Here is a 16,581-nt window from a genome sequence, read left to right on the forward strand (position 1 = left end):
TAGTGGGTGTTTGTGTTGCTTTTTGTGTTGTTTGTGCTGTGGTCTTTTGTTGTGTTGTTGAGTTTTTGTTGTTATATGTGAGGTTGTGTTCTTAGGTTGTTTGCTCTGTTGTTAAGTTGTGGTTGTGTTCCTTGGTTGTTTGCTGTGTTGTTAAGTTGTGGTTATGTTCCTTGGTTGTTGTGTTGTTGTTGAGTTGTTTGGTTGTAGTCCTTGGGTGTTGCTTTGTTGTTGGGTTGTGGGTTGTGGTCTTTGTTGTGGTTGATATCTCTGTGACCTCAACCGGCAGACAGCACAGCATAGCCCTGGAGTATTTGGAGTTGGTAAGTAATGTGTGTTTTGTGTGTGTGTGTGTGTTTTTTTTTTTGTAGGTATAGGTCAATTGTCCTGCGTGTATGCTGTAAAGAGGAAAGTCTGACTGGGGTGAGTTGGGCAGCTGGAGTAATTCGGTTTATGTGAGGGGGATTTAGCCAGCTTGATTTTTTAGCTTGTGATCCCGCCACATTATTTTTTTGGCTCCCGAACAGGGACTGTTGGTGCGGCAGCTGCAGGGCGATTGGGGTATTGAGTTGTGTGATTGGTGGAGAAAGTGAGGATGGAAGGGTTGAAGGAGATAGAGAGGCTGAAGGAGGAGCTGAGGTTGGCGAGGGAAGCTAAGAGAAGGTTGGAAGTGGAGAATGAGAGGTTGAGGGTATAGTGTGAGGAGCTGAAGAGCAAGTTAGAGGAAATGAGAGGAATGCCAAGGAATGCGAAAGTGGAAATGAAAGAAGAGATGAAAGGAGCGGAAGAGAGAATGGTTGAGAAAATGGACGAAATATTTGAGGTAATGATGACTGCAGTGCAAGAGATGGTGCAGGAAATGATGAAGGGATTCATGGGAGAGGGAGCTGTAGGAGGCAGGCCTACTAGGTCTTGTGACGGGCCAGGAGTGGTAAGGGAGGTGAAAGAGCGAGTGGATGAGAGTACGACGAAAGTGATTTGGTTGTGATAGGTAAGGGAAAGAAGGGGAAGACACAGGATAAGGATGAACCTGAGGACAAGAATAAGAAGGGGGCTGAGGAAAAGAAGACTAAGGGAAAGAAGGTTAGTAAGGGTGATGGACAGGATGAGACTAGGACTGAATACATTGAGGAAAGGGCTGAGAGTGATTTAGATAGCGGTGAGTCGAAACAGGTAGGTAGAAAGAAGAAGGGTAAGAAGAGCGTAGTCAGAGAGTGATCAAGAAGTACAAAAGGCTGTGAATATGAGAGAGGTACCCCGATGAGCACAATACGAGGAATAATGTAGTAGGGACATATGGGACTTTTTTAAGGAATATGAGAGGTATTGTGAGGCAAATTATGGGCAAGAGAGTTAGGTAGTTTTTTTTATGGGATTTTTATTGAGTATGTATGGGGTAAGGATGAGTGTAGGGAGTATGCTGTATGAGAGTGTGAAAGCTAGGATTGTAGAACAAGCAAAGAGGATAAAGAGTAGCATTAGATATAGGAGAAAGCAAGATTTTGAAGAGGCAAGAATGAATGTTGGTGGGTCATTGTCGATGTATGTGTGCAGATTGGAAACATTAGCCAGGAAAAAGTTTGGGGACGAAGGGATAAATGAGGGTAAGGAGTTAGTGCAAAAGTTGTTGGCGACTGTACCAAAGTGTATATGAGTTTATGAATCTGAAATGTAATGAGAAAATGCGATGGACGAATGAAAGGTTGACGTGGAACGACATTTTAGAGATAGTAGAGGATTACGAATTAGATAGGTGTATGAAAGAGAGTAGAAGTGTTAGTGTTAGGACTGAAGTAGCTGAGGTTGTACCAGAGTTTAAAAGCTATAGGGAGGCAGTTTTGGAAGGGCCAAGGCGAATGGCAGAGCAAATGGTAGATAGGAGCGTTAGGACAAAGAATGTGAGTGTATTTAGCCCTAAAAGAGATAGGAATGTGAGTGTTGGAAGAGTAGGATCAGTTAGTTGTGAGCGAGAGCAGCAGCAGTGTTATAGTTGTGGTAAGCCAGGACACAGGAAGAATGAATGTCGGTGGGTGTTAGGAGCGTGCTTCGGGTGTGGGCAAACGGGGCATTTATTGAGCGAGTGTAAGAAAGATAGGGATATTAAGTGTTACAGGTGTGGACAGGTAGGGCACATAGCTAGTGGATGTCGGGGTACCCGTATGAATGTAGTTTGTGGCAACTGCGGGAAGAACAGGCACTATGCTAGGATGTGTAAAGAACAGCATGCGAAATGTGTTGAATGTGGAATGGAAGGTCACGTGGCGAGTGTGTGTAGGCGAAAGAGGATGAGTCAGGCTGGGAATTCGGGAAACTAGGTGTTAAGGGGATTCAGTTTGGTGGGTCCTCTAGTATGCGACAGTATGTTCGGGAGAATGCGATGAGTGAGTGGTTGAGGGTGAATAAATGTGAACCGAGTGTCAGTGAGCAAATGGGTCTGGAAGATCGGCAGTTGGTGTTGGTTGTGTATGGAAGAAAGCGGAACGAGATAAGGAAGGGGACTGAAAGGGAGAAATGTGAGCTGCATGATAGAGGGGTTAGTTTTAGGGTAAAAATGGTGGATAAAGCATGTAATACAGATGACTTTGAGGGGAGGAATGATACATAGTGTGTGTGTGTGGGTTTGAATTGTCAGGGTTTAGTAAAATTTCACCGGGAAGGTGTAACTGAGAATGTGTATGTGGGCCCTCAAACAAGATCCAGGCAGCCTGCATCTGAGCATCCATGGGTGTTACGGAAGGCTATTTAGTGTGGGTGTTGTGAGTGAAAGAAGGTGTTGTTAAATGTAACGGGGAGGAAATATGGAGGAGTTATGGAATTCCATTTGACAACGTCTGTGTGTGTGTGTGTATGTGAGAGAGAGAGACAGAAAGAAAGAGAGAGAGAGAGAGAGAGAGAGAGAGAGCGTAATTGGTGGTTGGATGGTTAACGACTGTATTGGCTGTTGGTGAGTTTTGGGTCGTCTGCTGGTCCCGTTAGTTGTTGGAGTTCTGTGTTTTGGTTAGTTTTTGAGTCAGTCTTTGGTGAGAGCTGGTGATAGACAGTAGTGTTGGCAGCATTTCAGTGAAGGCATTGAAATTCTTTTGAGTTATGTTTTGTTGATTTGTTGTTGGTTGTTGTTAGGTTTGGTGTTGTTAGTGGGTGTGTGTGTTGCTTTTTTTGTGTTGTTTGTACAGTGGTCTTTTGTTGTGTTGTTGAGTTTTTGTTATTATATGTGAGGTTGTGGTTGTGTTCCTTGGTTATTTGCTGTGTTGTTAGGTTGTGGTTGTGTTCCTTGGTTGTTTGCTGTGTTGCTGAGTTGTGGTTGTGTTCCTTGGTTGTTGTGTTGTTGTTGAGTTGTTGGGTTGTAGTCCTTGGGTGTTGTTTTGTTGTTGGGTTGTGGGTTGTGGTCTTTGTTGTGGTTGATATCTCTGTGACCTCGACCGGCAGACAGCACAGCATAGCCCTGGAGGTATAGTCAATTGTCCTGCGTGTATGCTGTAGTGTAAAGAGGAAAGTGTGACTGGGGTGAGTTGTGCAGCTGGAGTGATTAGGTTTATGTGGGGGGGGGGGGGTGGGTGGTTTTTTATTTATTTTTTTTTTTGTTTAGCCAGGTTGTTTATTTAGCTTGTGATCCCGCCACAATGAGAAAAAATTTGTTGCTAAAAACAAGTGGCAAAAAACTGAAAAAAAAAGAGTCATGTGGACTTTGATTTTAAGCATATCTGATATAGAAGGTATTATCTAGAATGCCCAATAGTTGTTGAAAGACATTGAAACTTCTGTTAGTATATTGAATTGCTTGAGTGACTGTTGGGGTGAAAGGGTATTGAAAAGGGTTGTGCTGCACTTATGTGGATGGAAAATGATAAGAATCAGTGAGGAATGGAGAAGTTAGAAAAGTCAGTGTGAGGTGGGATATATAGCCACAAATTTTGGGATATGAAAAGGCAGCTATACCTAATTAGAAAATAAAGTGGCTGATGTTTACGTGAGCAAATTTACTATTACACACATAAGATACGAAGATGAATCACGAAAGGTTAAAGAAATGTGTTTGACTAAGGAGTATAACTGCGTGCAGATGTAACGGATAGCAGCAGGTGAGAGAAGAGGCGAGTCCTTGAACTGTTGAAGCCAGATTCCTTGCAAATGGTTTGGGAATATATGAGGAAAGTTGATGGAAATTAAAATGTAAGAAAGGACTGCCGAGTTCATTGGCTACTAAGAGGGTGAAGTGCAAATGCTGAAGGTAAGTATGAACAAAAAGTAAAGGCTGCTGTGTTTAATTATTTGTGTAGTGCATATCAAAGCAGATTGAATGAGGGATTGAAGTGCTATAATGGACATATACAAAAGTAGAGACTATATATATATATATATATATATATATATATATATATATATATATATATATATATATATATATATATATATATATATATATTTATATTATATAACTGTAATAGAGGTACCTCAATTTACGCCATCTCCTCTTCAAGTTCAAGTTAACATAATACTAGGAAACCCAGAAGGAAACAGTCTTTATATTTTCGGTCTTAATAAAAATACATGTGAATTACCACTCTCTCTTACACACCACTTCCTTTAAGGAATTAATCCTTTAATTACCATCTGCACATTTGACTGCTGGCCTCTTATGTTTGTGGATTTGGTGGCTGGATGAGAAAGTCCACCCAAGAGCATGCCGCACAGCCGGTAGAGGGCGACCAGCCACCATATTAAAAAAAAAAAAAAAAACAGACCGTATGGTCACCTAGTACGACCTCGTGGCGAAAAGGTGTCAAGGGACAGGTAATGCCATCTACCGGGATGCTGCCGAGTCATGTAAGTCACAAACACCAAACGAATGCTCCCACAGGCTGCTCTATGAGCAAGAGTCCGAGATGGCATAAGGCCAGCTTAATCGCAAACAACAACGGCGAATGATCTTAGAACTCCCTATGACTTCTTGTGCGCTCCTCTGGGATACTTCCCTCTGAGACAGACTGTTTGCTAGCTTTTGTGACCTTTTGTGGTGATTCACAAACCCCTCCCTGACCAGCACCCTGAGGAAGACGACTCTGAACTCGTACAGAAGGTAATGTGTGAATTTCAAAGTTATTAGTAGTCATTCCCATCTCCCATCTTCCTTTCATACTTCTCGAGCAATTCCTGTAGTGTCATAGTTGTATAGTGTTTTGGGCCATCAGCCAAGAGCGTTTCTTGGTAATAAGCAACGAAATTCCATTCTTTGTAAGTGATCAGTAACCTAACCCATTTCTTTGTGAGATCGAGTTGTGAGGGACCTTCCGTTACATATCGTCCTCGATCAACGACTATATACGCATTGTATTCAACTTCCAATTGGTCTTGTTACAGACTCTCAGTGTACTGCGGATTCTGGATTCTCACCTCGTGTGCTCCGGGGAAAAATTTCCCTATTGTTTTCTTTGCTCCAAGTGCCTGGAAACCTCTGATCACCTGTTCATCTACTGCAAGATCTAACTCATTGTCAATTATTATCTGTGTTACGGGGACCTAACGTCCTTCTCGAACCCCTAGGGCGTAATCCTTTCTTTTCTAATGGGGTTAAGAGAGTAAATATAATCAGTCAAGCTAAACCCTAGTGTTTACATAACTATTACCTAATCTGAAGCAGGCCCCCAGCTGTAATTTTGCATAAGATTCCCCCTCACTGTCCAGGTCATTGCCAGATCAATTTCATTTTATTCTCCACAGTTATGCACTCCCAGGTACATCATATAATATATATATAATTATATATATATATATTATATATACTATATATATATATATATATATATATATATATATATATATATATATATATATATATATATATACTATATATATGAGTTTATGTGTGTGTTTGTGTGCACGTGAATGCATGTGGCAATATATGAACCTAAAAAAATTATTTTGTGGTATTGCTAAACATTTACAGCGGAAATCCAATCTCCGTCATAATTGAGGTCGAGGTAACCGGACTTTGTGTTTATTGATATTATATATTTTTGCGACCTAATTATGATAATGCAAACACACAAAATGAAGCATAATATAGACAATTGGTAACTGCCATTGCGGTAACGATATTCACGATTTATGCAAATATGGTTAAATAAGAGTGACCCACTGTTGGCAAAATGTTAATAAACGTACCCCTGTTATGAATTATTTTATTTTTTTTTTTTTTTTTGGGGGGGGAGTTAATTGCTGATAATAGTTCGTATTCTGTACCCGTAATGATTTAAACCTGCCATTTCCATAATGAATGTGCAACCATGTATTTGGTTTTTTCATGGTTCAAGATATATAACTAAACGTTAAACAAAAATTTTGAAAAAAAAATTAAACTTTTAGTCGTTTTACCATATTCTAAGCTGAATATTATCAGTGACCAATTTAATGGCAAGAAATATGATGATCTCTCTCTCTCTCTCTCTCTCTCTCTCTCTCTCTCTCTCTCTCTCTCTCTAATCCAGAATATCTTACGGTATGATTATGCAAACATTAAAACCGAGTTGTCCTTTCTACCCATCAGAGTTTCTGCCAACTACTTTTCATGATGTGATGTACTGCTGACGACGAACAAATGGCGTCTCATTACAATTGCCTTTCACTGATACTACCAGGGCGTCTTCTATTGTGCATGCAAACCCAAAGCCTTCAGCGCTTCGAGGAGATGAGATGGCAGTATTGTTCCGGGAGTTCTTAGGAGTTATTTCAATGGTTGCATAATGTTTTAACTTGATGAGATTTCCCAGGATCTGGAAAATTTACTTATTAGAGCACGTCTTTCATATTCTGTTGTAATTGCAAATCTGACTGCATCATTTATTTAAAATCTTATATATATTTATAATATATATATATATGAATATATATATATATATATATATATATATATATATATATATATATATATATTATATATCTATATATATATATATATATAATATATAATATTTATATATGTGTGTGTGTGTGTGTGTGTGTGTGTGTGTGTGTGTGTGTGTGTGTGTGTGCTAGAATGAAGCCTGAAATAGGGAGGATTGTAAAATCATCAATAAGTACATGTGATACATAGCACTAAGCTCATTGGGATCCTTAAAATAAAAATAAAAATAAATATTTATAAAATTGTGATTCACAAAGTAAGAAAAATCAAGGCTTTAAATAACTGGCCATTTAAAAATAAACTGAATATTAATAAAAATAAAACTCGTGTAAAAGATCAAAGATAGAAATGAAGCTTTCAGTAATATCTATCTGAAAGATTTTTCATGAAATTTAATTTAAAAGATGTTATCGTCCATTAATAAAGTGTAAAATTAGGTGCCAAAATATGCAAAATCAGCAAATGTTTATCAGAAAGAATCACCTGAGAAATTCACGAGTTTGAACAACCAAATACACCTTCTCTCAAACTACTAATTAAATAAATAGATGAATAAATAAATAAGTAAATAAATATGTAAGGTAATAGAAGCTCTGAATGAACATGAAGTGGGATTTGAAATTATATTCAAATACAGAAAAGGAAAATTATAGTTGAAGCTTTTTGACCAACAAATAACATAAAGGCATTTGGGGAGACTTAATCTCTTTAGCCCCTTTAGTTACGGCCTTTTTTTCATATAAAACACGAAAACAAAAATATGAATGTGTTAAAATTTGTTGCTCTACATTTCTCAAAAATATGAGCTACGGAAATTATAGAGGCATTAAAAGATTTGAGAAATAACAAAGGTAATTAATACTTAAAATCATGGCCATTAGATATCAAGCACTTGTGCCAGGCTAACAATAAGGACTAATATGGTTGTCAGCTACAAAAATTAGACTATATTTAATGTTGCTGGCCATGATTTTTATAGGACACTGTAGCTGACCAACCCAGTGCTCCCCAGAAATTTCCCCCTTGTTCTCTCTCTCTTTTATATTAAGGTAGTTGCTCTGATTACATTGCTCAGCATTCTTGAAATTTTATATTTCACCCCTTTTAGGCCCCCATTCCTGCTGGGGCTGAACTTGGTCTTGAAGGGCATCAGGAGTGTCACTATTCATCTCAGCAACCTCAAAAACTATGGATTAGACACTAATATCTGTCGTTTTCGATTATTTTTATACTTTATCCTCTTCTCATCCTCTTCTCAATGCCCCTTACCCACCAGGACTGAACTTGGACTCAAAGAGCATCAAAAGTGTCACTGTTCATCTTAGCGACCTCAAAAACTATGGATTAGACACTCATATCCGTCATTTCTGGTCATTTTTATACTTTACCCTCTTCTCATCCCCTTCTCAGCCCCGCTCCCTATCAGGGGTGAACTTTGACTTAAAGGGCATTAAGAGTTTCACTATTCATCTCAGCGACCTCGAAATCAGTAGAGTAGACTCTAATATCTGTTATTTTCATTTATTCTCACATTTCACCTGCAGTTCCTTTTGATGCATGTGATGTCTTACCCCCACATTATTTTTTTTCCAGATAGTTAGTCATAAGTATTCCAAGTTTGGTTGAAATTGTTCAGTGCCTTTCAGAGCTATGCTGGAGCAACACACACACACACACACACATCCATTTATATATACATAGATTTGTGTGCCGTTGCTCTGAAGGGTGCTGTTATTTTTTTTTTTTAATATAGACTCATTATTTCACCCTTTATTTAAAACATTCCTGTAACATCTTCTGAATCAAGTGGTTTTCTGACTTCGTCTTAGACTTGGTTGTTACATAAGTTCCCCTTATTTGAGAACTCAGAACATTTCGTGTGATGTACTTTTTTACTGTTTGAAACCATTATTATTATTTCTATTATTATTATTATTATTATATTATATTATTATTCCACTTGATCGAGAATTGATATAAAGTCATTTTAAATCTGTTCTTTTTTTTGCTATAGACGAAAGTAAGAGGAGGCAATGCAACTTGTTTTAGCAGATAACCAAGCAGTCAAAAAAATCAAAAAGTCATTAAATCAAACAAAGTTATCAATACTTCAACTTACTGTTACGCCAGTATTTAGTTTTCTTCTATAATTCGGATGAATTTCTAGGCTTGATAACTATTTTCTAATGTTTGGAGATTTAAAAAAAAAAGAAAATACTAGTAATTTCCCTTTGAAATTTGTCAAACAAACCAAATCAATCTTGATGGGAGAGAATAGTTATATTCTTCCAGTGTTATGTAGGAACAGTTTAGGCCTTGAAAAATTTTACTATGACTTTTTTCTCTAAAAATATTGAGCTGGAGGAAGCCAAACAAATCATGGAAACATTATCTTTGCTGCTTTTAACATCTTTGGGACATAGTCAGTCAGACCCAGAGAGGCTCTGAGGAACGAGGAAGAAAATTCTTTGAAAAAACAGTAAAATAATCAAACATAATACTTGCCAGCATAAGCAAAGCACTAGGAGCCTTTATTCCAGGGGTTCTTAACAGCAGGTATCCATACCCCTTAGGCGTACGAGAACCACATGCTGGGGGTATGGGATATGATCTCTGGATATTTGTATATATTTGATTTTAATGTGTCAGTGTATACATGGATACATTTTGTAAATAAATTGTTGTATAAAACTATAAATGCTCTTGATTTTCTTGTATGTTCTGTTCCTAGCTATTCCTACTTGAAGTATGTATTAAACTAAGTATATTAAGGTATGTTGTCAACAAATAGGACTTGAGTGGACTTGAGAAAATGGGGTATGGAACCATATTGGATAATTCATTGGTGGCCTGGAGTCTTCAAAGGGTTAAGAACCTCTGCTTTAAAGTAAGCCAATGAACAAATGGCCTTGGCGTTCTTTGATACTCTTTGATATCGAAAACCCGGCGAATATGCCGCAAGTGGACCTCCCCCTCCCCCCCCCAACTCCCTCCTTCTCCCCATTAAAGCATAAAAGATTCAATTACTTTGGAACTGGTACGTTCAATGACGGCGTACTCCCAAAACGTCATTGGCTTTTAATATCCGTGAAAAATTGAGTATTTAATAACGAAATTAGTACACTGGATTTTTGTTTTGTCTTTAATAACTGTCCCTAATTGCTGTAGCTGAATTGTAGGACAATGTGGTTAAGTTTCATAGATGTTTGCTGAATGATTGAATGAGTATTTTATAATGGAATACTTATTATAAAAAAATGCACAATCATACCAATGCTGAATCCAGTATCCTCATTATATTAACCTCCCGTCAGGAATGTAATATAATTTATTAGATTTGCGAGATAAATAAAGAGGGAACTAGAGAGAGTGGGGGGGGGGGGGGGGGGGGGGGGGGGGGGGGGGGATGGGGGGGATGAATTGTAGCCCCACCACAAGAATTTAGCAGGAAGGTCACTCCATATGTAAATGATATACAGCAAAAAGCCATGCTTATGCAATATATAACCGTCATCCTTTTTATTATAAATGATTATAAATGCATAAATGGAAGCTCTCCAAGTAAAAAGAGAAGTGAAAATGGTGGGAAAAGTAATGATGATAGCCGATATGAAATGCTGAAAGACTAAGGTAAAACTGTGGAAATGATGGAGTTAAACACATTCGATTTATATTAAATGAGAAAATAAAAATAATTAAAAAACAGTGAAATATACATAAAGTAAGAAACAGTTTGCGTGGAAATGCCGGTACAAATAAAAAATAGATAGCCTAGATTTACTGTGGCTGAATATGAATATCAAACGGAATATTCATCAGAACGGGAGGTGAGAACAGTGTCACGAAAAAATGGAACGGGAGAGCGATCAGAAATACATTTGAGGAATGTGCAGTGTCGGGGATTAAAAAAAAAAAAAAAAAAAAAAACTCGACCCCGAGAGAGATTCAAAGCGAAGAAGTTCCTGCACAGTGATATTGGAACGTCATGTATAGATTTTCGTCTTGCTACGCTTCGGGGTCCAGCTTTGAAGTATGTCTGGTAAATGATGTGGCCTAAGAAAATATCGGGATGTGTGTCAGTTTGTTTGATGTTGGAGATGACGCTGATCGTCATCGTTGCCTGCATCCTTATCATACTTATTTGCATCTGTGGCCCCTTCTCCTCTATCTTCGGCACTGGTGTCCATTCTAAATCCAACCTACGCCCACCCGTCATCACTGTCCGAATGCGGGCGGGTCGTCCCGGGCGTGATAAGAACTAGGTGAAAATGGCAACACAGCCGTAATTGGCAAAAATGAATAATAGCGAACGTCGATTTGATTTCAGCTCCCAATATTGAAAACATGGTTAAACAAATTACGGTCAATACATAAAAGGGCGCCTGGAAAATGGCCGGCAAAAATTTTGAACCGTTTAATTCTTCCATTCCTTTTGTTTTTGACTTTTGAGGGATCACGTTAACTTCAAATTGATCGCATTGCGCCTCGCTGATTTATTTTCGCGACCGGGAATCATCAGCCGCGGCCGAATATTTAACTTTCATTTGGGATTTTGCAGGAATAAGTGGGGCAGATTCTGTAGCAGCGAGGTGGGTAATATTTTGCGCTTCCTGTGCTGCTGCTGCTGCCGGCGCCGCCGATCGCTGCTGTTGGGATGCAGCCCGAATCAATAACTCCTACGTGCATCTGTAAAGAGGAGTAACTAAAGCCATTAATTCATTCGGATCATTTACTGCATGATTCGTCATCCTGGCCGTCCTCTCTGCGCCAAGCCCGTTGCTTGCTGGCTGGCTGGAAGTGGCTTGCATACCTTACACCTCATGTCTAGGCCAATCCCTTACGACGCTCCTGACTGGCTGCTAATGAGCCAATCACAGGGCTGGAAACTCTCAGTCTCTCTCGAGAGAGACTGAGGGATACTTTCGAAAAGACGTAATCCTCAGCAGGTGGAACATACATCCTGCCTATGTGAACTCTCTCGAGAGAGACTGAGTTTCCAGCCATGTGATTGGCTTACCAACAGTCAATCAGGAGCGTCGTAAGGGACGGGCCTAGTCATCAGATGCACGGGTGATGTGAATCTACTATAGCTTATACAGCATGGAATTTCTTCACTTAGGAGACTGTTTTAAATACTGGACGCTTTTATTTCCATGGAGCCATTGTATGACCTGCAATATTTCATGTCTCTTGTCTTCAGCTCACATCAGTGTGTCTATCTCGCCTGATAAAGGCAGAGCAGAAAATGAGTATCAGTAAATATTGTAATCCCTAGGCCACTGAATAAATAAATAAATAAATAAAATAAAATAAATAAAGTCGAGGGCATCTATAATATTATAAATTATGCTTCGATATTTATTATCTCCCACACCACAACCATCACCAAAAAAATAAATAAATAAAATAAAGAATGGAAAAAAGGCAACTCTCTTAATGTAGCTTAAGAAATTGATATATTTCCCATAAGATATTGTCAGTTTACAAGAAGTATTGATATACAGAAATCTCAACAATAGTGATACCAGAAATTATTATTGTTGTTATCAATATTTAATTTTTTATTTATTTTTTTATTTATTAATTTTTTAATTTTTTGATTTATTTATGGTTATCAGTCCTCCAATTCGACTGGGTGTATTTATAGTGTGAGGGTTCCGGGTTGCATCCTACCTCCTTCGGACTCCATCACTTTCCTTATTATTATTATTATTATTATTATTATTATTATTATTATTATTATTATTATTATTATTATTATTATTATTATTATTATCATTTATTTCAAGACTCTCGCGGAGAAATATGCTCCAGTTCTTTCCCACCTAACCATATATTAAAAAATGAATCTGGTCTCATTTCTGCTGCTGAAAAATTCACGGGGCGCTGAATGGTAGATAAGGAGAGATGCTGAATTTCTTATGAAGTAATAATTACTGAAATGTATCGAAGTTATCAGCCCGGCTGGTGAGCGGCCCACACTCGGCTCTCGCTTGGAATTTAGACATATGGAAGTTAATGAATCACCTCATCCTTTCTTTTCTTTTTTTATCAACTAAATAAAACAAATAGAAAAATTAAAATTTATCCATTCGCAATGGTCCGGTTAACAATGCTCATTTTTAAAGCGACATCCATATCATACATAATTGACTGGAGTGTTGATGTAGACAGATAAAAGACACCTCATTTCTTATGAGGAATTCAGAATGGAGGCGAGTTACGAATTGCTGATCAATTACCAGTTGCTCATAAACTTTCCAGATGAAAGTTTGTAAGGGACATCCGTAAGAGGCAGCCTCCGTGCTTCTAACAATAGCTTGTAATATGTGAGCATTTGACAAACATTTAAGTGGGAAAACACAAATCATTATTATTGGAAACTGATATCATCCAGTAAAGGAAACTGATAAACTTGCAAAGTTGTCATATTTTTTTTTTCATTCGGGTTGTGTTTATTAATGTTGTTATTCGAAAGAATCTTAAAAATTATTGATAGAAATGGATTATTCTCAATTAGCATCTCCTCATAATGAAACGATTCTAGTGTCTACAACATATTAGAAAATGAAAAGCGAATGTTTTGAAAGATATAGAAACAGGTATATACTAATACCTTACCTCCCACTTCTTTCCGACTCGGGTAGGTTTCTAACAGATTACATTTCGCAGAATTTGTGCACAGTGTAATTTCTAGATGGATTCATTAATCGCAGTCTTCAAAGCAGATACTACGCATTGAATATCAGCGGTTGTAAGGTATCCGTCGTGTAAACCTCTTAAGAGGAAAGATCCCGTGTGATTTTCGGAAGGTGTTCACACCCATGGCAACTTTTCAAAGTGGAGAGAAAAGAAAGAGTACTTTCCATTTCCCTGGGAGTCTTTCTTAGTGACAAATTTTAGATTCCATTATAAATCCTCTCCTGTTTCCTATCCTCAGACGATATGTGAGGCTTAAGACTATATGTATATATATATATATATATATATATATATATATATATATATATATATATATATATATATATATATATATATATATATATATATATATATATATATATATATATATATAATATATATAATATACGTCCTGTAAGTCCTTCTCTGGCACTATACTTCAGAGATGAACACAGCGTTCGTTCTGTCAGACTTACCAGAAATCGCGCTCACTAATTCGTTGAATGATAGTATAACTCTTCATCTCACGTACGTCTTTCCTTTGTAACACGGTCTGAATATAGTAACGACATTGAGCACGAACTAGAGTGCGTAAACAATCTTCGCCACTATAAAGAAAAAAGAAACTTATAGGCGCGTGTAAATACTAAAATGCTGAGATGGGCAATCATGAACGAAGAAAATAAGAAAAGGTCACGTTTATCTGCGTCAATTATCATTCTTATATTTTGAGTATCGCCAGTGACAAAATCGCAAAAGAAATGAAGGTTTTGCGTTTGAGCGGCATTTCTCAGAATTAGAGATATATGCCAGACAATTACTGTACATGCCTTGCCCTTCCCAAACACAATTACAGAATCATTACGTATTTTTTTTTTTTGGTAGAATGTGATTAGCTCTAATCGAACAGGCTACAAATACACACTCTACAGGGATCAGGGTCGATAATCGGCCCAGTCTTTCTTTCTACGGAATTCAGCCCTAATGAATACTAAGAGGCGGATTATGCGGGCTTATCAATTAGAATAAATCTGTGTGAAAAGAAAAAAAATTATACCTCTCTCTCTCTCTCTCTCTCTCTCTCTCTCTCTCTCTCTCTCTCTCTCTCAATAAAAAAGTCTCACTGTATTTGCCCGATCAAAAACTTCTAGTATATTAGCTAGTAATTATAGCTTGATATATAATATGCATTATTGAGTGTAGTTATATAATATGTATACTACTATACTATAATATATTATATATGTATTGTAATTACCATATAATATTAGTTCTATACTAACGGTATATTTATATAGCATATAGGTATGATATCATGTATAAATATTATAATGATAATACTTTAAATTGTAAATCACGGGGAAAATAAAGAACGCGCGATGATTGATGACGAACCGAAGTTTACAGCCACAAATGGAAAATTGAAACACTGGAGATTCTCATTACTCACGTCTTATTACCAAGACATGATGGTCACAGCAGCTAAAGTTATACAGAAGCAAATCACAAGGAAATACAAAACGGTTGGGAGGTCATTGAAACGGTCAACAAAAAAGATTAAAATCTAAAATCTACTTATTGGTAATTCTCTTTATTCTATCCTTCAGTTCCTTCTGGAACATATATGTTTTATGACCGGGTCAAAAGAAAATAATCCTTGACTTACATTAAAATTATTCACTCAGGTTAACTGAATCAAAGCAGATTCTCACAAGATCCTTGAAATAGTTTCGTTACAACGACAATATTTGGCTTCGCGTCCAATGTATTCTGCGGGACTTTTTGCTTAAATGTAAATATAAAGCATTATTTGCCTGACCTGTTCTACTGAGTATTTGTGTTGTTTTAATCCGGTGTTCAATTCCTTAATGGTATGACCTAAGTAAAATAAATAAATCACAAGCCAATTTTGGATACAATATTGCTGTCTTTTCAGGGGCTATTTTTTATAAGCATTTTTTTGCGTTATTATATGTGAGGGATACATTTGTATTAAACAATTTTAAAAAACGTTAAATATATATATATAATATATATATATATATATATATATATATATATATATAATATTATATATATATATACATGTATATATATTATATATATATATATATATATATATATATATATAGATAATATATATATATATATATAATATACATATATATTATATATATATATATATATATTATATATATATGTATGTAAAACATCCACTACAAAAGTATGTACGTGTATAGCCGCAACAATATTTTTTACGTCGCTTCATACCCTTTACAAAATAACTAACGGACACATTGCTCTGCTCCCAGAACATATTCCCCCCCACACACACACACACACACACAGCTATGTCAATGAAAGAAACGAATCAGTTTCCCCCGAAACAAAAGTACCTGTTTTTTATTTATCGACGACCAATAATTTTCCCTGGATGAGGTTCCACACCGTCCATTTATTTTTGTCGCTGATTTTACTGTCAACAGTAGGTATAAATATCAGTGTAATTAGTTTCAACTACGGCCGCGGGCTGCTATATTTATACACTCTTTGTGCGTAACACATTTCCCCATTAGTCTTATGGAGAAAACAACTTGACTGCAACTTTTGCATATGAAAATAGCATAGTATCGTTGGCGGTATATTGAATTATTGATCATACTAACCATGAAGAACCGAAAGTGCACCATGAAAGAGCTTTGGCAGTAGATTTGATTTTGCCGATCGTTAATAAATTTATGTAAAACCGAAATTAGGTCCAAGTAAATCATCCTTTGTGTTAACGCAATGCTTATACTTGGAAAATCTCTACCAGAAAGGAGAGATTTATACCAATGCAGTACATAAAGTATTATAAAGAGTTGCGGTAGTAAGCCTAGTTTTTTAAAGGCAGGCATTAATAAAAAAAAAATGCATATTTCACAGGAAAATGAACACTTTCACTTCACTAACTTTCACTTGCTGAAATGAAATACAGTTTATGTACTTCAAAATGGCCAAAA

At 36.9% G+C, this 16,581-nt stretch overlaps 1 protein-coding gene across 1 annotated transcript in view; it reads left to right on the top strand.

Moving 5' to 3' along the window:
* Window positions 1-724: 724 nt before the first annotated feature.
* LOC135221149 (uncharacterized) overlaps window positions 725-16,581 on the top strand; it is a 237,813-nt gene continuing 221,956 nt past the window's right edge. Inside the window, exon 1 of the mRNA XM_064258973.1 lies at window positions 725-893. Within this exon, the coding sequence (XP_064115043.1) occupies window positions 725-893 (169 nt within the window). The remainder of the gene's footprint in view (window positions 894-16,581) is intronic.

The sequence above is a fragment of the Macrobrachium nipponense genome, chromosome 2 (genome assembly GCF_015104395.2).
Source record: "Macrobrachium nipponense isolate FS-2020 chromosome 2, ASM1510439v2, whole genome shotgun sequence".
NCBI classification, from domain to species: Eukaryota; Metazoa; Arthropoda; class Malacostraca; order Decapoda; family Palaemonidae; genus Macrobrachium; species Macrobrachium nipponense.